The 24,954-nt window shown below is 43.6% G+C and overlaps 1 protein-coding gene across 2 annotated transcripts in view; it reads right to left on the bottom strand.

Annotated features, from left to right (window-relative positions):
- Positions 1-24,954, bottom strand: part of SrpRalpha (signal recognition particle receptor alpha) — a 409,651-nt gene that overhangs the window by 241,933 nt on the left and 142,764 nt on the right. Inside the window, exon 4 of one of the 2 annotated variants that reach the window (XM_080283804.1) lies at positions 12,391-12,429. The exons of the other annotated variant lie outside the window; for it this stretch is intronic. Coding sequence (XP_080139930.1) covers positions 12,391-12,429 — 39 coding nt within the window. The remainder of the gene's footprint in view (positions 1-12,390; positions 12,430-24,954) is intronic. 2 annotated transcript variants of the gene reach the window in all.

The raw sequence follows: 24,954 nt of genomic DNA, 5'->3' as shown, positions 1-24,954 counted from the left end.
ATATGTATATTTCAATGGGGAAAATTGTTCCAATATACAAAATTTCGAATTACGAAAATTTTTTTTGGTCCCTATCCCTTTCGTATATCGAGGACTTACTCTACAGCATCATTATATATATTATACCATTTGATTAATGTAGTGAAGTTATGACACAGTACAGTACGGCAATGGTAGTCAAAACAATTTAAAAACCGTTTGTGCGATCAGGACCAATGTCTGATATATCGGAAAAAGTCCAGGTTAGCAGGGGGAAGTCTGGATGTCGCTTTTATTAGAATTTCATATTTTTCAGAATGCCTTGGGCCCCAATTAGTCCGTTATAGTGAGGTCTTACTGTACCACAAACAAGCTGTCCACCAGGTTTAAGACAAAATTATTCAACAAACTGACCAAACTCCTCCATAAAACCTCGATTCACATCTGAATGGCCTAGTCAATAAAAAAATGCAATGCTCATAGTTTTCCAACTAAAATTCATTAATGCTTTCATGAAACATACGTGTGCACCACAAAATAAATGAGTATTATACTTCAACCTCAATGTTCAACAGCAGGCCTGGGAACACATACAGTAATCTCTCGATTATCCGACTGTCCATCACCCGCACGCTGTGATCTGGCTTTCTCAAGCCATTATTCGTACATTTTTTTCCCACTATCCGGAAAAAATGACTGCCTCTGTTTCTAAGGTCGCACAAAAAATTTCCACATAAACAGGCAAGAACAGCCTGGTGCACTGCCCTGTCAGGCTGCTTTGTTCACCCTACATCTGCTAAAGACCCTGATGCTGGCTCTCAGTCCCCGCAAGACGTTTGTGTTGTGCGCAGTCCCTCCTGGGCCGTTGTTAAGGCGGCACACGTGGTGGCTCCCTACCTGCTAGTCCTTGCATGCCTCTTCCTTGGGTGTGTGATGATGGCCCCTCCAGCAGGGAAAAGGAAGAGGGTAGTGCTGACTCTGGAGATGAAGCGGGAGATCCTGAGGAAGACTGATGAGGGATGGTCCACTTCCCGCACCCTTAAGGAGTACAACCTGGCCCGCTCAACCCTACACTACATAAGGAAAGTCAATGACAACTCACCCTGTACAGGGCAGACTTTGACCAAAAGAACAGACGCATTACCGAACGGAAGACACTGAGTTTACCCTGGCAGGCTGAAGTCATCCGTTCAACACTGTTCTGCAACCGTCAACAACAGGCTGCAAGTATGCTAGTGTGAGGCACTGAGTTGAAGGCTGCTGCCGAGAAGTTTGCCTACCTTCACAACGTCCCCGACTTCTAGGCATCCAAAGGTTGGTTGTTCAGGTTCAAGCTTCGACATGTCCTTACCAATCATAAGACCCATGGCGAAACTTTGGATGCTAGTGAGGAGGGAGTGGAGGAATTTCAGCACAGTTTGTCGGGCCTGACTGAGAAGGAGGGCCTTGCCTATAGTCATGTCTATAATGCTGACGAAACTAGCCTCTTCTACCACTCAATGCCCGCAGACACTCTGGTAGATGAGAAGGAGAAGCACGTGGCCAAAACCTGTCTAAGCAACCAGTACCTGTTTTGTGCTGTGCTAATGCTAATGGGTGGCAATGGCTCAAACCCATTACTGTTGGGTGTGCTAAAACAGCTCTGTTGCCTTTGTAGGCTTAGGGATTCCTTCCTATTGTGTGGTACCATTCTGTGATGGCCTGGTTTACCTGCAAGATCTTCACAGATTGGTTCCACAAGCATTTCGTCAAGGAGGTTATCCATTATCAAACACAGAACTTGGAATCCCTTGTGACTGGGTAAAGGTTCATTTCTCTTGGACAATGCTCCCACTCATCCCTCCAAGAAACAATTGACTGCAAATGACGCTTGCACTAGTTGAATGTTTTTGCCACCTAATACCACTGCTCTGATTCAACTAATGGAACAGGGTGTGATCGTGGCCACAATGAGGCTGTACCGACATAGACTCCTCAATGAGGTAATGGTTGTTCTCGAGGACAAGGACGAGCAGAGTAAGGGGCTGGACACATGAGGGCAGAGGACACTGGAAAACCTGCTGGGCTACAACTTTAAGTCTGCAGTGTACAACTGGACACGTGTATGGATGGAAGTCTCCATGAAAACCCTCAAAAGTGGTTGGTTTCGTCTCCTTCAGGGACACGAGAACAAACACAACTTTTTGGGTTTTGACGTGGACGACTTCCATACTCGTCTTCGTAACACAGGCAAGACTGTGAATGTCGATGATGTGCGGGAGTGGTTAGACAACGATGGGAGTGATCCCAGCTATCAGGTTATATTGGACTTCGAGATTACCACTTCTGTTGTTGCTGCCCAGCCAGATGAGATTGATGAGGATGACAAAGACGACGCGGACGACCCAGAGAAGTGCAGTGCTCCAGCCATCCCTTGCCTGAGCACATTCCGGGCACTTCTCGGGCAGGTGCTTAAGTATGCTGAGCACCTGGAATGTGACAGAGAGATGGTGCCTCTTCGCCTTGTGGAGGATCTGCGTTCTGTGCGGGAGAGTGTCATCCAACGCCTGAATCGTGGAAACTATCACCAGTCAAAATCAATTCCTTTTTCAAGCCTCTGACCCCCACTCAGTCCACCTCTACTCTGGCACCACCACAGCACCATATCACGCCTTCAACAACGAAGCCTCAACTTACCACATCGTCATCCACTGTGTCTCCCCTGGACATGAGTTTGCAGCTGTCCTCAGTCACCTGAAGTAGGCAGTCCATCACCACGTCCCACAGTTGCTCCCCTGGGGTGACTGCCAGAGATCCTCCTTGACTCTGACTTGAACTAAGCTCTTCAGACTACACCATTAGACCACATGGGATGTACAGTACTGTGCAGTGCAACAGCTTTGTCAGCAGCAGTACAACAGTCAGAGTCAAGAAGGTAGTGGGTTATTCAGCACGACGCCCAGTGAGGAATTGTGAGTGTTTACGTTGACTTTATTCCAGATTACTGTACTCTACCATGATGTTATTCTATTTTACCATTATGTTTAGTGTGCCCATTGCATTTTTCTTGTGTAGATGGCTTTCTCATATATTTTTCATGTCAATGCACTGTATGGCCCTGCATTAGTGACTGTCCGACTGTGGCTGATGGGTCTACTTTACCATGGTAGCTGCTTGGCTGTGGTTTATAGGTCTGCTTGACCAGAGAGAGTAGTGTCAAACAACAGAAACAAGTGTTGAATGATGTACTGTAGTGGCCTTTTACACCAGCTTTCAAAGTTAGGTTATGTACAAATGGGGGCAAGGGGAGCAGTCCACTACCCGACAGCCACCAACCGGACATGCCTTTGGCTCTACAGTATTACGTCGGACAATCAAGGGATTCCTGAATTAACGAATGCGTCTTACATAAAGCCCTGCAAACACTGATATCAGATTCATACAACCAGATTTCATTCAAACATAAAATGTCAAGCTGATGTTGATTTTAAAGCTCTTTTACTACAGTATCCTGTAGTTCATTTTGTTATGGATGGAATGAATGTTTGGAAGACCGATTTATAACTGGCTCAAGGGGGGACTTCTTAATTTTTTGAGTGGATAAAGTTGGTGTTTTCAAGCAATCTACTCCAGTAGGAAATCATAACTGGCCAATCTCTACTGCAGAAACAAAATGAGCAACTGACTGATGACTCAAATAAGCTTCTCAATGTCTCTGAAATGGCAGTTTATTAATTTGAGGGACCCTTTAGACTCCAGCACAAAAAACGCAATTGGGATCATTTTTTTTTTTTTTTTTTTTTTTTTTTTTTTTTTTTTTTTTTTTTAGATGCATGACCAAAACCCTGGCAGTGATGACACTGAGTAACCCAGAGTCAATAGAAGGCATGGCATCTTTAACCCCTAAAGTACTAAGCTTGTAGATTGAGCTTTTTGCGCAATTTCTTTAAAGGACAAGCAACGCCGATCATGCAACATCCACAAAAAACTGGCGGCAGCTGGGTCCACCCCGGCTGTGACATAGATGGCTTCTAACCAATCGAACTAAGTGTTGGACAAACCTGAGTGGGGACCCAGGCCATACCCAGGTGGTGGGGGGTGTACACCCCCACCTCCCTCTCACCACATCCCTCTACCCCACTAACTTGTTACTACCCTACCTCCCACCATTCTTACCACCACCATCACCCCTCCCACACCTCCTCATGCATCCCCCCCCCCTCCCATGTGGATCCCCCCATGTCCCCCTTCCCCAGTCATCTGGGGGGAGGATATTTCCCCCCTACCCTCCCTCCATGTCCCTGTACTCCACTGGGGCCCTTCCATTGTGTCTGGTGGTGGTCTCCTCCCATCTCTTCATCCCCATACACCCCCTCCTGGCCTTACCACCTCCCACCACCAACCCCCACCCCCACCCCCACCCCCACCCACTAGCACGCTATATCTTTACCTCTCCGGCCTTGAATATTTTGTGTATTTTTTACCCTTGATGGCGCGTGTTTTTGAATCATTACCTGTAATTTACTCGTATCTTTGCATACAGATATGCACACCACAATTATTTTATTTATTTATTTTTGTGTGTGTGTGTTTTTTTTTGGGGAAAAAAACTTGTTATCTGCCTACTTTACCTGCCTATGGATATAGTTGTGTACCTGTCAAAGATTATAGAGTATTTTTCAAATACCATAAATATTTAGCTCTCTTTATTCGAAACTCACTTGAAAAACAAATCTTATTTTCCCTAGCTAGATTTGACAGCTTGGAGGGGAGAGAGGGGAGGGGGGAGGGAAAGGGGGAAGGGGAGGGAAAGGGGGAAGGGGAGGTTAGGTGAGGGGAGGGGAGGGAAGAGGAGTGCATGGAAGGGGAGGAGAGAGGAGGGGAGGGAAGGGAAGGGGAGGGAGGGGACTGGAGGTATGGAGAGGGGAGAGGAGAGGAGGATAATTTTTACTATTTATTATGTTTTTATTGGGGGATTCATGACCATTTTCCCTTGCTAGATTTGACAGCTCGGCAGGGAGGGGAGGAGGGAGGGGAAAGGGGGAGGGGAGGTTAGGCAAAGGGAGAGGATGGGAGGGAAGGGAAGGGGAGGGAGGTGATTGGAGGTATGGGGAGGGGATAATTTTCACTATTTATCATATTTATTGGGGGAGGGGGTTGTCACAATTTTATTTTTTTCTAAGCACATTACAATGGTTTATAACATCTATACACACACACACACACACACAAAATTGACTTTGGTGACTTTAGTACGTATTTTTGTGAAGAAAACAGGTGCAAGTGGCGTATTTTCTTTCTTGCCAGGGCCGTGATGGGTAACTATTACCAACTTTGATGGGCCATAGCTCAGTAACTATTGGGTCTAGGAGGGTGGGGTTTTCAGGTGTGTACATTCAAACTCTATAAATCGGACATAAAACTTTTAACCTTTGAGAAAGTCGAAAAATAGGCCTGTTTTTGCGTCCTGGGGGGCAGTTGAGGCTGGAGAATTGAGTACCCTAGGGGTTAATGACTGACAGATGTAACTGCCCTGTTCCACAATGAAGGAGCAGACCTATGGAGACATCTTTAAAACACCAGTTTTTATATCACTTAGTTCTTGCAAGTTTAGATGACGAAGTGCTTGAAAGGGTACAACAAGGAAGAAAGGTTGCTGGTTCCTTGAAAGCAGTGATAAGAAACAGAGAAGTGAGATGGAAGTGAAAAAGTTTCTGCATGACAGTATCGTGATACCAACTCGTTAACACATGGAAGTGAAGCTTGGACCTTGTTGGAAGGACACATGTCAAGAGTGAGAGCAATGGAAATTAGTTATCTGAGAGGAGCATGTGGAATCACATGGAGAGACAGACTGACAAATAAGGAAGTGAGGGAGCATTGTGGTGAGGATGAAGATGTGATAGGAAGCATCAGGAGAAACACACTGAGGTGTTTGGCCATTTGAGGAGGATGGAGAGCAAGAGACTGATGAGGAAAGTGTATATGAGTGAGGTGGAGGGGGGCAGATGTAGGGGAACACAAAGGATGAGATAGAGGGATGGTGTGGAGGGGTAAATGAGAGAGGGGTGTGTGGGCTGGGAGCAGGGCTGTAAAATGTCAGGGGACAGGGTGACATGGAGGTGATTTGTTTGTAGCCATCCCTTACGGGATTAAGGCACCTGTCAATAGATGTACAGATAGATAGTTCTTGCAAACAGAAGACTGAAAGTGCAACCACTATCCATAAGCACCTTAACAATGTTCTCATTCAAAATAATAAGAATGATGTCTAAGTCGTTCAGGGAAAGAGAGGGGCCTGTAATGATTACCTCTGGTGACACTTTCCTTGGCTCAGATATGTGGTGAACAGCATAGGATTTTTTTTTTTTAATGAGATAATTATCCCCACTGCCAATGCCTGTGGCAGAGAAAAACAAGATCTCCTTAACATTCAGAATATATATATAGAGAGAGATAGAGGTATATATATATATATATATATATATATATATATATATGGGTTTACAATGGAAGAGTTGAGAGGTAGGATGGGACTGGAGTGTATTGGTGTTGTGATGAGGAGAGGTAGATTGAGGTGGTTTGGACATGTGGAGAGGATGGGGGATGATAATTGGGTGAGGAAGGTGAGAAGTGTTAATATTGGGGGTGGGGTTATGAGGCGTAGACCGAGAAAGACATGGGACGAGGTCATTAAGTGTGACCTTAGGGTTAAGGGACTGAACAGGAAGGCTGCAATGGATCGTGCAGCGTGGAGAGCCGCCATTAGGTGACCAAGGCCGACACATGCAAGCATGTTGGAGCCTTTAAAAACGAAAACGAAACAATATATATATATATATATATATATATATATATATATAAAATTCTGAGGCAGGGGAAATGGTAAACAAACTCATTCAGGAGTATGGCATGGAAATACAGTATTCAGATGACTGATCGAGTTGAGCAGAGGGTGTTGCGATGGTTTGGGCAAATGGAGAGAATGGATTTTTTTTTTTTCTTTTAATGTGCTCAACTCTGGGCATAGGCTTCACAGCCTGCTCCCAAAGCCCAGTAGTCCTCCTACATATCATACACCTCTACATGTCAGCACTTCAGCGCTAACACCCACCATCCATATTGAATACATGCTAGGGCTATCTCATACAGGACTTGTGTACAGGTATTAGCAGTGGTATTTTTATGTCGGCGGGTCTTCTGGTAGATCAGGAAAGTCTGATTTACATGAAATTCAAATCCTTAAACTGTTCCCTGTCCCAGCAGGGATTTGAACCTGGGTCCGGTTGGAATACAGGCCACCTCTCTACCGATTAAGCCCGGTGAAAACGATAACTGGATCGGACGTGAGAGGTGTATGGCTGAGAGGAAGACCACGAATAGGACGGGTGGATAGCGTGAAGAAAGCATTGGATGCAAGAGGGATGTCTGATGAGCAAGGAAGAGTGGCTGCGCACGATAGGAATGACTGGAGAGAAATTGTGAATGAATAAATGATGAAGCAGCACTGAGGGGATATTCTCCCGCATATGGTCTGATCAGATGATCAGGTTAGGTGTGGGTAAAGGGATGGGTCCATTATGATGTGGCAGGGGTAAACCACCTCTGCTGTCAGGCCCTGCTGCGGATGTCGCTGACTGCACTGCACAGTTGACCCTCGTGTGGTATGGTGCAGTGAGGATCTGTCCCTTCTCCCCTTGGGGCTAACATGCGAATGAATGAATGTGTGTGTGTGTGTGTGTGTGTGGATGAGTAAATTAAGAGAGTGGCATTCTGTCTCAGCTACTTCCCTTTCTTTGGGGGCAGCAGCCTAGGTATATAGATAAACAGATTTTACAGTAGCTATCGACTGATTTGTGATAATGATTAGTATGGAGAGGTAGGTGGGGGCACTCGCCATCCACTCATTCAGTGTAGTGCTGCTTTGGGGGTCTGCCCTTTTGACTTGTCCTTCCTTCCTCTTCTGTCTTCTTTCCTTCATTCTTTCCACTTCCTTCTGCCTACAGGTGACTTTACACTCCCTCTTCTGTCTTTCTTTTTTTCATTCTTTCCCCTTCCTTCTGCTTATGGGTGACTCTACATTGAGTGACAAGCCAAGTGGTTTCCTGTACATCGGGAAACCATTTACTACACTGGGTAGTAACCATATAACCAAATTATGGTGCCTGGTGGTTTTGTGGGTAATTAAGATGCTCTAGTCGGATTGAGCTTGTGCAAGTTTATATCCAAGGGATGGTTGGCATTTATTGCTCACATAATGCCACTCAGGGATGAGTGACGCTGGTCACTCTAATCTTAAATGTTAGGACCAACCTGCCTAGCCCTGGGCTCCAACACTCCTCATGGGATAACATAGGATTGGATGACAGATGGATGGATGGATTTTATTCCTGGAAGTTAACAGATGCCAGATCATGAAAGCTGCTAATGATTACGAAAATTTACCTCCGTCTTCTGTCTTTCTTTCCTTCACTCTTTCCTCTTTCTTCGGCCTACAGGTGACTTTACACTCCCTCTTCTGTCTTTCTTTCCTTCTTCCTTTCCTCTTCCTTCTGCCTATGGGTGACTCTACAATGAGTGACGAGCCCAGAGGTTTCCTGTACACCAGGAAACCATTTAATAAGCTGGGTGGTAACCATATAACCAAACTATGGCACCTGGTGGTTTATGGGTAATTAAGGTGCTCCATCTAGATTGAGCCCATGTAGGTTTATATCCAAGGGGTGGTTGGGGTTTACTGCTCAAGTAATGCCACTCAGGGATGAGTAAGGCTGGTTACTCTCAACTTAAACGTCAGGACCTACTTGCCTAGGCCTGGGCTCCCACACTCCTCATGGGGTGACATAGGACTGGATTATGGATGGATGGATGGAACATTTTGTCACTTCCTGGAAGGGTAATCCAGCAAGGACTGCCTGACAGGGAAAAGACCTAGGTACCGCAGTTGGCCATCTATGGACAAGTATCTTTATTGGTACTTCCATAATTGTATATTAATATTTCTCAAACTTCATTAGTTAAATGAAGTAACAGGAATAATGACGATGGCATACATACCATGTCCCTGAATGATGTAGTAACTCCAGGAGGTGACTTGGGCTAAATTTCAATAAAAATAGGCCATATCAACATGGGTACAATTCTCAACCCCCATGATGCTACAATTACCGAAGACCTTAACCCTTTAACCGCGGGTATTGTTTTGGCCTGACTGTCCTCTCCCGCGGGGGTTTCAGCCAAATGTAAACAAACCTTTAAACTTTAATAACTCTGCACAGAATAAAGCTAGAGAAAAAAATAAGGTACCATTAGAAAGTACTAACCTTCAGCTTTCCATTGATGTAGGTTTCATGACTTTGTTGACTTTCACAGGACGGGCAGTGCCGTTAGAAGTGAGGGGTGTAAAATCACTATTTTTTGCTCACACACCATTACCTTCGCTCATACACCATTACCAAATGCCAACCTCATTCTGATAATAATACTATAAACATATATGAACACTGCACATAGAATAAACACCCACTCTGTGTTCACTGAGGCAGGTAAAAGGCACTGTAATTACCCGCACTTCACTGCCACATCAGCGGTGTTGTAATCACTATTTTTCGCTTACACACCATTACCAAATGCCAACCTCATTCTGATAATAATACTATAAACATATATGAACACTGCACATACGATAAACACCCACTCTGTGTTCACTGAGGCAGGTAAAAGGCACTGTAATTGCCCGCACTTCACTGCCATATCAGCTGTGTTGTAATCACTATTTTTCCCTCACACACCATTACCAAATGCCAACCTCATTCTGATAATAATACTATAAACATATATGAACACTGCACATACGATAAACACCCACTCTGTGTTCACTAAGGCAGGTAAAAGGCACTGTAATTGCCTGCACTTCACTATCACATCAGCAGTGTTGTCACTCACACAGCTGGACAGATACTGATGCGTGTTTGGTCCGGGATGGGGTGGGGGGCCCAGGGGGTGGGAGGTGGGGCCCCAGGGGGGGGGAAGAGGGAGGTGGGGGTCGGCTGGAGTGAAAGAACTTAATAGCTACTCTCCCTTGAAACAATTGGCGCACGGAAAAAATGCGGGGTATTCAAAATATTCACAAACATTCGAGAATGACACCCGCGATTTGGTCCAGTTTTTGCAACGTCATTCTGGAATGACACCCGCGGTTAAAGGGTTAAGGCAAAAACGATCTTCATTATTCATCCATAAGAAAATCAGTAACTGTAGCTCTGTACTGGTTGGTCTAAAGACTAAATAGAAAACACTACTTCACCAAACAATCATGGTTTACTGAAATGAATGTGGACTCCAGCAATTCTGTTAAAAAAAGAATTTTACTGTGTGTACAGCTGCAAGAAGAATAGCTGTATTTATCATATCTTAATACTGTACTGTAAACATCTTTTAACTCCTTAACCGTGGAGCGTCACTTTCGTAACGCTTGGGAGCAAGGGATCATACCTCGGGGCGTCACTTTCGTGACGCTTGGGAGCAAGGGATCATACCTCGGGGCGTCATTTTTGCGATTCTGTGTTATTTTGAATTCGCCCGGGCTTTCAAGTGGTAGCTTGTATCATCTATCAGTACTGCCAATGTCCAACACTAGTCAGCACTCCTAATCTCATCTGTACTCCCATCCATTGTTGACAATTTAGCCATTTCTCCCCATTCTTGACTCCCCTCCCTACCTTCCCTCCATTACCCTCTCCTCTCGCCTGCCCGGCTGTGCTACGCTAAGTAAATCTTCCCTGGAATTTTCCACTGATTTCATCCATTGAAATAAGCCCTATGCCCTATTCTTATACCAAATAATATATACAAAAAAGAAATAAGGTAAGTGAGATTGCCATACACCTGGAATTGGCTAATTATCACCTGACAACACCTCATGTGCACTCGTTCGCTAATTTTCACTGTTCATTTCCCCTTGAAATATGCCCTATAATCTATTCTCGTACTAAAAATATATATAAGGAGGGAAGGGAGAAGCCTAAGTGATATTTACATTCACCTAGAACTACCTAATTTATAATGTATTGTCTAGATTTCCTGCCAATCATTTCACTGCTACTGCTATATAATAGCTGCTGTCAAAAGGCTGACATTGGCAGTAATGCATTTCCCTAAGTAGGCCACCCCGGCCCACCCCTATCAGTTCACTGTCATCTTCCAATGTGAAGGTACGTCTGTTTGCTCCTGCTAACTTCCGATGCTTTTTACCCCCATGCAAAGGGCCCTGTGACCCTTACACCCTACTAAACCTCGTGTGGAAAGAGGTAAAGGGCTGACAACTGAAACAGAGTGACTACGATCTTTCTCTTGAGTAACACAGTGCAAGTGGAATTGTAAATAATGTGTAAACAGCAAGTGAAAGCAATGAATGTATATAAGCGAAGTGGAAAATAGTTTTATAAGTTACTTCAAGTGACAGTGCATAACACAGTGTAAATAAAATAGAAATGTAAATAATGTAAATAAAATAGAGAACGTAAATAGAAATGTAAATGAGCAGTATCATATGAATACGAGTATATATACTAGGAGTAAAGAAGTGAAAGTTTCACTCTAGCATGTATGAATACTATGAGTTATGAGAGTGAAGGTGAAAGTGACATTCACTCTCAATGCTAGTATACAGGACGAGAAAGTGAATGCTACGTATTTTACTGAAAGAAATTGAATGCCTACAGTGACAATAAACTACTATTACTGAAGGAAACTTATGGATAAAGACTGTAGATATATATAAGTGTTATATAGTAATAGAAATATAAACTGTGAGTGTTTTTATGAATAATAAATGACAACACCAGCGGCGAACTAGCGCAAGTGGGAAGGTCATACACCCTCGTAATTTTCATTGCTTTCACAGTGTTTTTTTTTTTTTTTTTGGAATATGGATTCCAAACTACTGTATCTGAGAATCATAAAATAGTGTTTCTAGTGATAATATCAGGCTGTGGTAATCATATTACGGGTTGTCGGGAAGCGTAAAGTGGAGACTTCGTTACCCAACTTCAGAGGTCTCCACAAGTTCTACGGTACTCGACGAAGGCTCAACAAACACCCCAGGAGAAAGCTGAAGGTACGTGCCATAAGCATATGTGATTTTAATATTCTAGGACTAATAACTGATTTTTGGCAAATATTTTTAGAGTCTGTTGGAGCGCGAATATGCCCGCGGGTGCCGCAAGAAAAAGCAAATCAAGCACGTGGTTAAAGGGTTAAACAATACATGAAGAAAAATACTATAATACATATCTATATTTACAGAAGTTAAAATACAGTAAAGGTATCAGTAAGCATACAGAATACAGTATTAGTAGCAACTGTGCTAAAGCAACAATAATGCCCATGCACTTTACTATGTTATATTACTAAAGGATTTAGTGTACTTACTATTGTTATTGCACTCATTGTCCCGTTTCTTGGCTTTACCTGAAACAAGACCTCAATGTTAATTTCCCACCACCACTAAAAAGCTAAGCTCTCAAAATTCCAAAACAAACTTTGGATTCAAGTGTCACCAAGCTCTAGTTCAAACCTCCCACATCACACAGACATCACCAGCTCTCCTACACTATAGACGTTCACCAGAGCCAAACATCAACATCTATACAGTGAATAAAGCAATTAACCTCTTCAATCCATAACAGTAATGTGTTTTAAATTTTATTCTTGCTTTCCCTATATGATATTATTCACACTGGAACAGACATCAAATTGTGGAGGTTAGATATATCCTTCACTAATCCCTTTACTGCAAGATGTCTCCCCTAAACCAAATAAAACCATCTGGAAGTGACAAGAATAACAGTAAGATATATCACTGAACTGAAGGGATTAAAAAACATGAATATTACGGTAGTTAAAGGAGGTACGGAACAAAAAGAAAGATACAGCAAGCCTTATCATACAAATGTCGCAGTCTTCACTTTGCTGACCTCAACACCCATCTACCCACCCACCCACCCAATTTTCCCTGTACGTTTCTTAAGAAATAGTGAATATGTATTCCATCCCCCACCCAAAACTCACAAATATGTAATCTACTAACAAAGGACATAATAAAACTGCTGATGTTTATAACAAGAACTGTATAATGGATGTCTAATGGATTTATTTATTCTGAAAGTAAATGCTTACATATTTGTATGGTAACCAGTTTGGGCAGTTATTTGTTAAACTCACAGTACCATGCAAACCAGTACACAATCAGTCTTGCGCACACAGGGATATGGTTTTTCCATTATACGGGTAAAACCTCAAGTTGACAGACCACAAATTTATTCATTGCTCTTCCCTCCCCCTCTATTTTTCTCCCACTTTTCCTCTTCCACTGTTCTTCTTCTCTAATCCCTTTTCTCCTCCTGTTCTGTCTGAACCTCTCTCTTATTCATTTTCAAGTCACATCTATTGGGTATAAAATAAAACAATGAGAAATGCAGAAAAAAAGGAAATACAGGAGACATTTGTGTATCTCGTCCTCTTATCACTTGCCCAGACAGTGTTTTCACAAGGCCCTTACAGGCAATTTTGGCCTGTGTGTAGTTGATGGGAGCACCCATCATCCACTCACCCAATTCAGGGATGTCTTATGGTCTCTACACTAAGTGACAAACCAAATGGTTTCCTGTACCCAGGAAACCATTTACTCTGCTGGGTAGTAACCACATAACCAGGGTTTTTGGCCAGGGTAAGTATCCCCCAGATTCCCCTATCCAAAATCACTGAATCATGGCAGACGTTTCAGAGAGCATCGGAGGGCCCAATACCTGCCCAGGGACCCAACCAAATGGGCAGATTCGCATGGCCATGTGGAATGTGAGAGGTGTGAATGAGGAGAGCGCGTGGTGCTCAAGAGTGCGAGATATACTGTGATGGCATTGTATGAAACAAAGATGAAAAGGTGTGAAGTGGAGAAGTGGGAGAGTGTGAAATGTGTAAGATTGGGCATGAATGGGCGAGGACAATGCAAGGAAGGCGTTGCTTAGTTGAGGAATGAAGTGTGGCAAAGTGGAATGAGAGATTACAAATGTGTCAGCTCGAGATGTATGTATGTCAAGTTTGAGTCTGAAAGGGTGAAAGTGAGAATACTTGTAGCGTATGCACCATGTGATGACAGGAGTGAGAGAGAGAGTAAGAAGGGTTTTGCGATGAGCTGGATGATGCAGTGGCAGAAATGCCCATGAGCTACAAAGTGATCATAATGGGTGATATGAATGGAAGAGTAGGTACTGGTCCTGAGGATGACATAATGGGTTGTAATGGAGTACCAGGAGAAAATGATAATAGGAAGTGATTGAAGGATATGAGTCAGGAAAGAAGGTTGTGCATTTGTAACTCGTACATCAAACACAAAGATAAATAGACATGGTATAGAGGGAATGGGGATCGTGTTAAAAGGAGCCTGATTGATTACATGCCTATAGAGAGGCCAATGCTGGCAAATGCTACTGATATGAGGGCCATGAGAGGATGATGTGGAGGTCTGTCAGATCATTTGATTGTGGTATGCAAGATCAAGCTGAGAAGAGTGAGGTGGACCAGGAGAGAGAGGAGCAGTCAGAGAGAATGACTGAAAGTCAAGAAGCTGAGGATCAAAGAAATGGCAGATGAATACAGGACCAGTGTAAGGGAGGAGTTGGAATCAGTGAATTGGAATGATTTGGATCTGGACAGCCTGTGGAATGCACATAGGGATTGCTTAGTTAGGAATGCTAAAGTGGTGTGCCGTGTGGCAAGAGTAACAACAAAGAAGAAAGGTACGGCATGGTGGGATGAAGAGGTTAAGAGAGCAATGGAGGAAAAGAAGAAGAAGGGGCTAGAGTGGTGACAGAAGAGGGATTCAACTGAAATAAGAACTGAATATACTGCAAGGAAGACGCACGTAAAGAGGCTAGTGAACAGAAAAAGGAGGAGGTAAATGATGAGCTGGGAGGAAATATGAATGCAAACTACTCTGATAATAGGAAGTTATTCTGGAAAGAGGTGTGGAAATGTAGAAGTGACAGTGGAAAGAAATGTGAAAGTGTGAAGGATGTAAGTGGCAGATTATTAACCTGTGGGGATGAAGTACAGACCAGATGGAAAGAATATTTTGAAAGCCTGATGAATGGGAATAGAAAGAGCAGAGCGCTGTAAACATGATTGGTTTTGGAGGCGTGCAGAGAAAGAATACAGTGCCAGGAAACGTGACACTCGCACAGGTGAAGAACGCCGTGAAGCGGCTGAAAAACGGGAAAGCAGCTGGGCCTGATGAGGTGTATGCAGATTAACCCCCCCCCATCTCGACGTTTTCTGGGCAGTGGTACGCCCCAGTCCCGACATTTTTGGACCTTTTTTTTTTTTGGCTCAAACATCCGCTTTTGGCAAGAAACATCGAAAATTCATAGAGAAATCGCTCACCTGAGGTTTAAAATACTCGATCCAGGTAGGAGTACCTCCTTACCTTACAGGGTTTTCTATCAGGCTGGCTGCAAAGAAAACGAGTTCTATGGGAGGATAACTATTCCACACCACTCATAAACGGTATTCATTTATTTATTTGGTACGAATTTATATGTAGTACGAGAGTATATTGGTTTTCAAACAGTAATATAGGCATTATAAGCATTGTTTCACTCACTAACTCATCACCATTCCTGACCTTTTTTTGCCGCATTACCTGATCATCATTTCTGACTGTTTCTTCCTCTAATGTTTGTCCTCCACATTGTCATCGATTGGAGAATCACTCTGGCCCTGAATTTCGTACCGTGGCATGACATGGTTTTACTGGCAAGGTCACTGATAACAGGTGAATTGCTGAGAAAAGGGCATGCAGGGGGGGAGGAGGTCATGCTGGGTAAGGCATTGTCCCTGCCTGGCATCTTGTAGAGGAAGGTGTCCCGTGTATACGTGCCAAAAATCACTCGCGAAAATTGAAAATTGTGCAAATTAAATTGAAAATTGTGCAAATTAGGGACCTTGCAATGTTGCTGCGTTAATTTACGTCTCCGGGATATGAGTAACATCATGTGAGGACGTGAATTCACGTCTCCGGGAGGGGGCGGGTTAAGTGTAGTGGAGAGAACAGAATGAAGTGCTTGTTGCAGATATGTAAGAAGGCATGGATAAGTGAAACTGTGCCAACAGAGTGGAAAAAGGCTGTGATTGTACCCATCCATCCATCCATCATCCAATCCTACGTTGCCCCACGAAAAGCCTAGGAGCCCGGGGCTAGGCAAGTTGGTCCTGACATTTAAGATGAGAGTGACCAGACTCACTCATCGCTGAGTGGCATTATGTGAGCAATAACCACAACCACCCCTTGGATATGAACCGTCACTGACTCAATCCGACTGGAGCGCCGCAATTACCCACTAAACCACCTGGCGCCATAATTTGGTTTTATGGTTACCACCTGGCGCAGTAAATGGTTTCCTGGTGTACAGGAAACCATTCGGCGTGTCACTCAGTGTAGAGTCATCCATAGGCAGAAGGAACGAGAAAGAATGATGGAAGGAAAAAAGACAAAAGAGGGAGTGTAAAGTCAACCGTGGGCAGAAGGATGAGGAAAGAAGGAAGTAAAGAAAGACAGAAGAGGACAGAAGGAAAGGAGGGAGGAGAGGAATAGGCAGACACCCCAAGAGCAGCACTGCACTAAGTGAGTGGACAGTAAGCACCCCCACCTACCACACCCCTGTACAAAAATAAAGGTGAGCAAAGTGAGTGCCAGAATTATTGTGGCATAAGTTTTCTGAATGTTGTAGGGAAGGTATATGGAAGAATTATTATACAGAAAGTAAAGGATACCAGAAGTCCTGGTGAGTGATGAACAGGGTGGCTTTAGGAGTGGCAGAGAATGTGTGGATCAAATATTTCCAGTGACACAGATGGTAGACAAGGCTTGTGAGAAGGACTATAAGGTGTTTATGGCATTCACGGATCTGGAAAAAGCTTACAACAAAGTAGAGAGATAAGTCTTGTGGAAGGTTTTGCAAAATGAGCGCAAAAATTATTGTGGCATAAGTTTTTTGAGTGTTGTAGGGAAGGTATATGGAAGAATTATTATACAGAAAGTAAGGGATACCGAAAGTCCTGGTGAGTGATGAACAGGGTGGCTTTAGGAGTGGCAGAGAATGTGTGGATCAAATATTTCCGGTGAGACAGATGGTAGACAAAGCTTGTGAGGACTATAAGGTGTTTATGGCATTCATGGATCTGGAAAAAGCTTACGACAAAGTAGAGAGATAAGTCTTGTGGAAGGTTTGCAAAATGAGCGCAAGAATTATTGTGGCATAAGTTTTTTGAGTGTTGTAGGGAAGGTATATGGAAGAATTATTATACAGAAAGTAAGGGATACCGAAAGTCCTGGTGAGTGATGAACAGGGTGGCTTTAGGAGTGGCAGAGAATGTGTGGATCAAATATTTCCGGAGACAGATGGTAGACAAGGCTTGTGAGGACTATAAGGTGTTTATGGCATTCATGGATCTGGAAAAAGCTTACGACAAAGTAGACAGATAAGTCTTGTGGAAGGTTTTGCACATGTACAGTGCAGACAGTAGGCTGCTAGGTGCCATCAAGAATTTTTATGATGGTAGTGAGGCATGCGAATGGCTAAATGGGCATCTAAGTGAATGGTTCTCGATCAATGTGAGCGTGCAACAAGGTTGTGTGATGTCCATATGTTGTTCAATATATACATGGATGGGATGATGAGAAAAGTAAAAACACGAGTAACAGAGAGAGAGGAATGAAGTTAGTAATGAAAGGTGATGGATGGATTATCTCAAATTAGTTGTATGCTGATGATGCAGTGCTACTTGCAAACACAGAACAAGATCTTGTTAGACTTGTGCAGAATTTTGCTGATGTCTGTGACCATCATACCTTGAGAGTAAATGTAGAAAAGAGTAAAATGATAGCAATCGAGAGAGAGGGTGATTCGCAGTGTGATGTTAGGGCCCGGACACACTTGCCCCTAAACATGTGATCGACAAGACAAAATGAAGTACCGGGTTAGAGCTGCTTCAATAATCGAGTTTGAACACTGGACGGACCTGTGAGCCTCGTTTCTTCTTGACAATCACGTTTGGGGGAGGCGGTGGCTCAATCGGTAGAGAGGTGGCCTGCAGTCCTAACGGACCCAGGTTCGAATCCCGGCTGGGGCAGGGAACAGTTTAAGGATTTGAATTTCATTAAATCAGGCTTTACTGATCTACCAGTAGACTAGCCGACATGTCGTAAAAATACCCCCGCTAATACCAATACACCAGTCCTGTATGAGACAGCCCTAGCATGTATTAAATATGGACGGTGGGTGTTAGCGCCGAAGTGGTGACATGTAGAGGTGTATGGTATGTAGGAGGACTGCTGGGCCTTGATAGCAGGCTGTGAAGCCTATGCCCAGAGTTGGACACATAAAAAAAAAAAAAAGTGTGTCCAGGCCCTTACAGTGAATGGAGAGAGACTGGAATTGGTGAGAGAGTTCAAATACCTGGGTAAAATGATAGAATAGAGAGGAAAATGTGCTAAAGAAGTGGAAATAGAGTGACACAAGGAAGGAAAGTAGCTGGTGCAATGAAGGTCTTGATAAGAAACAGAGGCTTGAGTGTTGCAGCTGCATGAGGCTTACATGATGGAGCATTAGTGCCAACTTTTGCATATGGAGGTGAGATTATGGTGTGGCATGCAAATGAAAAGTCACGAGTGAGAGCAGTGGAGATGGGACTGATGAGGAACTTACGTGGAGTAGAGAGAGTGGACAGGATACGAAATGATGTGATTCATAAAAGATGCGGAGTGAGGAAGTATGCGGACACCAGAATCGAAGAGAGTGTACTGAGATGGTATGGTCATGTGGAGAGGGTGGATAACAATAGAGTGGTGAAAAAGGTATATCTGAGTGAATTTGAAGGAGGGATGAGGCACGGTAGGCCAAGGAGAAGGTGGAGAGATATGGTGGATGTGTGTGTGAGGAAGAGGTATGGAAGTTGGCAAGGCTAGGAGACTGACAAGAGATCGAGCTGGCTGGCTGAATGGTGTGAGAAGAAGTGCATAATCAGGGATTTGGCACCTCTTTTTAACGTGACAGCATCCAGATTGACTCTATCGGATATGTTTATGTGAAGCTGCACTATGTGGTGAAAGTTCCTGGCATATCAGATAGAGCCAGGATTCCGGGGGCTTGAATGATGATTGAATGGAAGCGTAAGCAAACTTGGGCTGTCTGGATGTTGCTACTCCTCAACATGCCCTAGGTGGGAAAGGAGGTCTGGATGATGATGATGATGATGATGATGATGATGATGATGATGATGTGGCTGTCAGAAGGGATACGTACTTTTGCACTCTCTCTCTCTCTTTACCCTTTCCTCTTTCCCTCCTTCAATGCTCCTGCTTCTTCTATCCCTCTCATTCATTACTGATGCCATATCCAAAGGTTATGGATAATAATAATAATAATAATAATAAGAAGAAGAAGAAGAAGAAGAAGAAGAAGAAAAAGAAGAAGAAATAGTTCAGCAGAAGAAGAAATACACAAAATTTTTGTTCATCGCCAACTTCCTGAGAGATGTTTACCTCAGTCAGGAAGGTGATTTTGGCCTTTATTTGAATGGCAGAAGAATAATTTTGTTCTCTCTCTCTCTTTTTCCTTTCCTGGTCCTCTTACTTCTATCTCTCTCTCTTAATCATTTTCGAGTCACATCCAAAGGTAATAAAACACGAGAAAATTCAGGAAAATAGGTAGTGCACAAGTTATTACAGTTTCTCTCTCTCTCTCCTGTTACAGGCAAACCCTGGTTTAATGATGCAATAGGTTAAGTAAAACCCCATTGCTAGGCAAGGAATCGTATCTCGGTAGATTTAACGTGTAAAGTACAGGCATATCCCGGTTTAACAATGCAACTGGCCCATCGCTGAGTGGGTTATCGTATCTCGGGGTAGATTTAACACGTAAAATATAGGGATGCATTTTTGAGCCTTGGATTCCCCCCAACCAAGTCCTAAACCCACTCAAATGAGTCCAAAAAGAAGTTTAAAACCAAACTAAATGGTGTAACAGCTGCAAAAAAAAGCTAACCTAAGCCTAAAATCAGTGCCCGTCTCACTTGTACCCAGTCGAGGTCACTGAAGAATGCGATCTCTGACTTGTTTCAAACTCGGTAGAGAAGATGCAGCAGCATTGTATACAATCCCACCATCAGACGGTCCCGGGACAATTAAACATTCTGTTATGCATAATAATAATGTTTGAATCACGCACAATCATCCAAAGGTGCGAACTGTTGTAACGGAAAATCACTAATGTTCTGACAGTGAATTTTCTTGACAAGGAATGCGATTGATGATGCGATCGGGACAGCCTCTTCAACAGCCCCTCTTTATGTAGTTTTTGTTATTGTTCTGGTTGCTAAGCTCCTTTATTTTCTACTACCTTATTTTCCGATATTTATTTAGAAATTCCTTTGTATTCTGAAAGCGTTTTCCCTTGAACAACCCAAATATAAACACGTGGTTTATCGATCGAAGGTGCGATCAGGATAGCCTGTTCAAAGGCCTCTCTTTATGTCATTTTACGTACTGTTCTGGTTGCTGAGCTCCTTTATTTTATTTTCTCTTATTTTCTAACATTTATTTAGAAATTTCTTTGTATTTTCAAAGCGTTTTTCCTTGAACAGCCCATATGTAAACACATGATTTACCGAAGTCACAGTTTTCATTGATGCATGAAATATTTACTCTTTAAGGTTTTCATAATTATTAATATTTTTTTAAAGGTTTTCAGAATTATTAATATTTATTAAAAATTATTATTATGTTTTCCATGATAGGTTAGATGACAGTTCAATGGTCAAACATGAAATATTCTTTGTTGAGTCGCCTTGTTGTCCACACTGTTTTGTACCCCGTCTGATGGATGAGAATCCAAACCCCAAATAATGTTCGCATCACCTATGACTAAAACACATTAATCTATGTCTAAAACAGTTTATAAATCAACCTGAACACAAAATTTAGGTCTAATACTGTATATCATCAAATTCGGTAAAAAAAAAAAAAATCAAAACCCAACACAAAACAGCGGGTAGGCCTGCGGTAGGTGGGCTACTTCCAGGGTATCGTGTCCAGGGGTATCATAAATTGGGGTCTGCCTGTATAGGGATGTGTTTTTGAACCTTGTGTCCCCCCCCCCCCAAGTCCTAAACCCATCCAAATGTCAAAAAAAAAAATAATAAAATAAAAAAAATAAAAATAAAGCCAATCTAAATGGCCTAATAGCTGTAAAAGAGACTAAGCTAAGCTTAAAACCAGTGCCAGTCTCACTTGTACCCAGTCAAGGTCACTGAAAAATGCAATCTCCAACTCGTATTCAAACTCAGTAGAGAAGAAGCAGCAGCATTGTATACTATCCCAGCATCAGACGGTCCCAGGACAATTAAACATCTGTGATGCATAATAATAATGTATAAATGACACAGAATTGTCCAATGTGCGAACTGTTGTGACGGAAATTGTTGATGTTTAGACTGGGAATTCTTTTGACGGGGAATGCGATCAATGATGCTATTTAGACAGTCTCTTCAACAGCCTTTCTTTATGTCGTTTTAGTTACTGTTCTGGTTGCCGAGCTCCTTTCTTTTCTTCTCTTATTTTCCAACATTTATTTAGAAATTACTCTATTTTCAAAGCGTTTTTTCCATAAACAACCAAAATGTAAACGCATGACTTATCGATCAACGATGCAATTGGGATAGTCTTTTCAACAGCCCTTAAGTCGTACTAGTTACTGTTCTGGTTGCTGAGCTCCTTTAATTTCTTCTCTCTTATTTTCCAACGTTACTTTAAAAATTCCTTTGTATTTTCAAAGCGTTTTCCTTGAACAGCTCAAATGTAAAAACAAGATTTATCAATGTCGCAGTTTTCATCAAGACATGAAATATTTACTCTTTAAGGTTTTCGTAATTACTAGTAATCCCTCCAATATCCGATGTAATAGAGCCATAGGCAGGTCCGGATATTGGTCCCCAGCCTTCTGGACATGTACTTATGGACCCTAACTCAGAAAAACACCTATACAACTCCCTCTGGACATGCATAGCACCTATTTAAGACCCAAATCACACCAATAATGGACATAAAAGACTGAAATAAATGCAAAAGAAGCATAAAATGAGGGTTTTGAGGTAGGTTCATACAATATTCAACATTCTGGGTACTTTTTTTTTTTTTTTTTTTTTTTTTTTTAATGTGTCCGACTCTGGGCAAAGGCTCAGGGCCTATTTCTTGGGGGCAGTTGCCTATCCCAAGGCCCAGTAGTCCTCCTACACCTCCACATGTCACCACTTCGGCGCTAACACCCACCGTCCATATTGAATACATGCTAGGGCTGTCTCATACAGGACTGGTGTATTGGTATTAGCGGGGGTACTTTTACGACATGTCGGCGGGTCATCTGGTAGATCAGGAAAGTCTGCTTTTAGGAAATTCAAATCCTTAAACTGTTCCCTGCCCCAGCCGAGATTCGATCCTGGGTCCATTAGAACTGCAAGCCGCCTCTCTACCGATTCAGCCACCGCCTCCCCCAACTTGCAAGTCCCTGGCTCCTGGACTGGTAGTTATGGACCTTAACCTAGCCTAACTCAGAAAAACACCTCCCTACTGCACATGCATAGCACCTAAGACACAGCATATTCACACCAATAAGGGACATAAAAGAGTGAAATGAGGTGTTTGAGGTAAGTATAGTATGGAAAATACAGTAGAGTACAGTATGAAACATTCTGCCTACTTACAGCAAGTCCATGGCCATCTCGATGAATAACCGCCTCCTCTCAGACTGACAGTAAGACGGATTTCCTGAAGCACTTGCAGTACACTGTTCATGAATTCTTGCACTGAACTTAGTCATTCGCAATCAGAAGTCCATTCTCTTAACACTGCGCACTCTTGTCTTACTTATGCTCCATTGTAACTTAATAAGTGTTGCACTCTGCACTTTAAGTCTTTCCACTCTTAAAACCATTTTCTAAACCAAAAACACACAAGTTAATTTACGTTAAATTTAGTCCAAAAATTGTTTGCCTTTTCACTCACGACTCTAAATCCTTAACACAATGCACTGTTTTTTTCACTGCACAACACTGTAAATTCCCGTGAGGTCTAGTGGAGAAGTTCTTGGCGTCTAATCACTGTCAGAGTCTGAGAGTAGCACAGGGAGCTGACCTAGGGGTGCGTCGCTGGATCGTGGTGATGGTGTACCCACTGCAGACGACTCTGAAGACAGACGCAAACTCACGTCGAGTGGTGACTCCATCGTGGCTGATGTGCTGGGCTGTGGCTCGGAGCATAAGGGCCTGTCTTGGGGAGGCAACGGAGTGGAGCAAGGGCTGGGCACAGTGGGGGTCATGGGCCTGAAAAAGCTGTCAATGGTTGATTGACGCAAGGAACGACGATTCTGACGATTTATGATGCGCTGCCTGAAAGCACGCACTTCCTCCGCAAGTCCCAAGGGCCCCAACTCCCTGTCGCAGTCCGGGTGTTCCAGGTAGTCCAGAACAAACTCTAGGTGTTCCCGGAGTGCGCTCAGCTTGGGTATGGTTGGAATTGTGTCATGCTTAGAGGAGTCTGCATCATCGTTGCCGTCCTCGTCAGAATCTTCAAGCAGGGTACTGACACCTGCAACTGAAGATGCGATCTCGATATCAGACAGGGTCTGATACCCAGGATCGCCCTCGTCGTCATCCAACCACTCACGCACGTCGTCCACATCAACATCATCACTCTGCGTACGTAGACGTGCATGGAAGTCATCCACGTCGAAACCTAGGAAATCGTACTCAGCATCTGTTCCGAGAAGCAGACGAGACCAACCATTTTCTAGAGTCTTAACAAGGACTTCCTTCCACGCACTGGCCCAGTTACAGATTGCAGACTTGATGTTGTAGCGGGGAAGGTTTTCCAAAGTCCGCTGGCCTCGCGTGTCCCGTCCCTCCCTGTGCTCGTCCTCGTCCTCAAGAGCAACCATCACCTCGTCCAGGAGCTTCCGGCGGTATAGGCGCTTCGTTGCCACGATCACTCCTTGGTCCATTGGTTGGATGAGAGCAGTAGTATTAGGTGGCAGAAACATGCACCTAATGCAGCCATTCTCAGCCACCAAGTCCTTGTCGCACGGGTGGGCAGGTGCACTGTCGAGGAGAAGGAGGGCCTTTACCTGGTCGCGTGGGATTCCCAGTTTCTCCGTCTGGTAATGTATGACTACCTTGACGAATTGGCGGTGGAACCAGTCTTTGAAGATCTGGGCTGTGAACCATGCCTTCAAAGAATGGTACCAGACAACAGGAAGGACATCCATCACCCCACGAAGACACCGAGGCTGCTTTGCAAGGCCAACAATAACGGGCTTAAGCCGGTGCATGCTGTTAGCATTGGCACAACACGAGGCAGATATCCTTTCCTTGGAGAGCTTGTGGCCAGGTACACGCTTCTCCGTCTCCTCGGCTAGAGTGTTCGTTGGCAAAGAGCGATAGAATAAACCAGTTTCGTCAGCGTTGTAGACTTGACCGAGAGTGAGGCCCTCCCTGTTGATCAAGCTCTTCACCTTGTGCCGAAACTCGTCAACTCCGTCCTTGTTAGCGTCCAAAGCTTCACCATGAGACTTATGGTTGGTAAGGCCATGCCGTAACTTAAACGCGAAGGGCCAACCCTCAGATGCCTTGAAGTCTAGGGCGTCGTGAAGCCTGGCGAACTTCTCAGCAGCAGTCTTCAGCTCCGTACCTCGTACCATCACACCAGCAGCACGTTGCTGTCAATACCAAATCAACGTGGAGCGGTCGACTTCAGCAAACTTGGGAGTAAACATCGCCTTCCTCTCCACGTTGCGTTTGCTTCTCGTCGAGAAGTCAGCCATGTACTACATGAGTTTGTCTCAGGATCTCATAATATTAAACAAAGTAGATCGGGCCAGGTTAAACTCG

This window comes from Coenobita brevimanus, chromosome 98 (assembly GCF_032717465.1).
Source record: "Coenobita brevimanus isolate Jiangsu-jjx chromosome 98, ASM3271746v2, whole genome shotgun sequence".
NCBI classification, from domain to species: domain Eukaryota; kingdom Metazoa; phylum Arthropoda; class Malacostraca; order Decapoda; family Coenobitidae; genus Coenobita; species Coenobita brevimanus.
The sequence above is the reverse complement of the archived record's forward strand: the minus strand, read 5'-3'. Positions and strand labels throughout refer to the sequence as shown.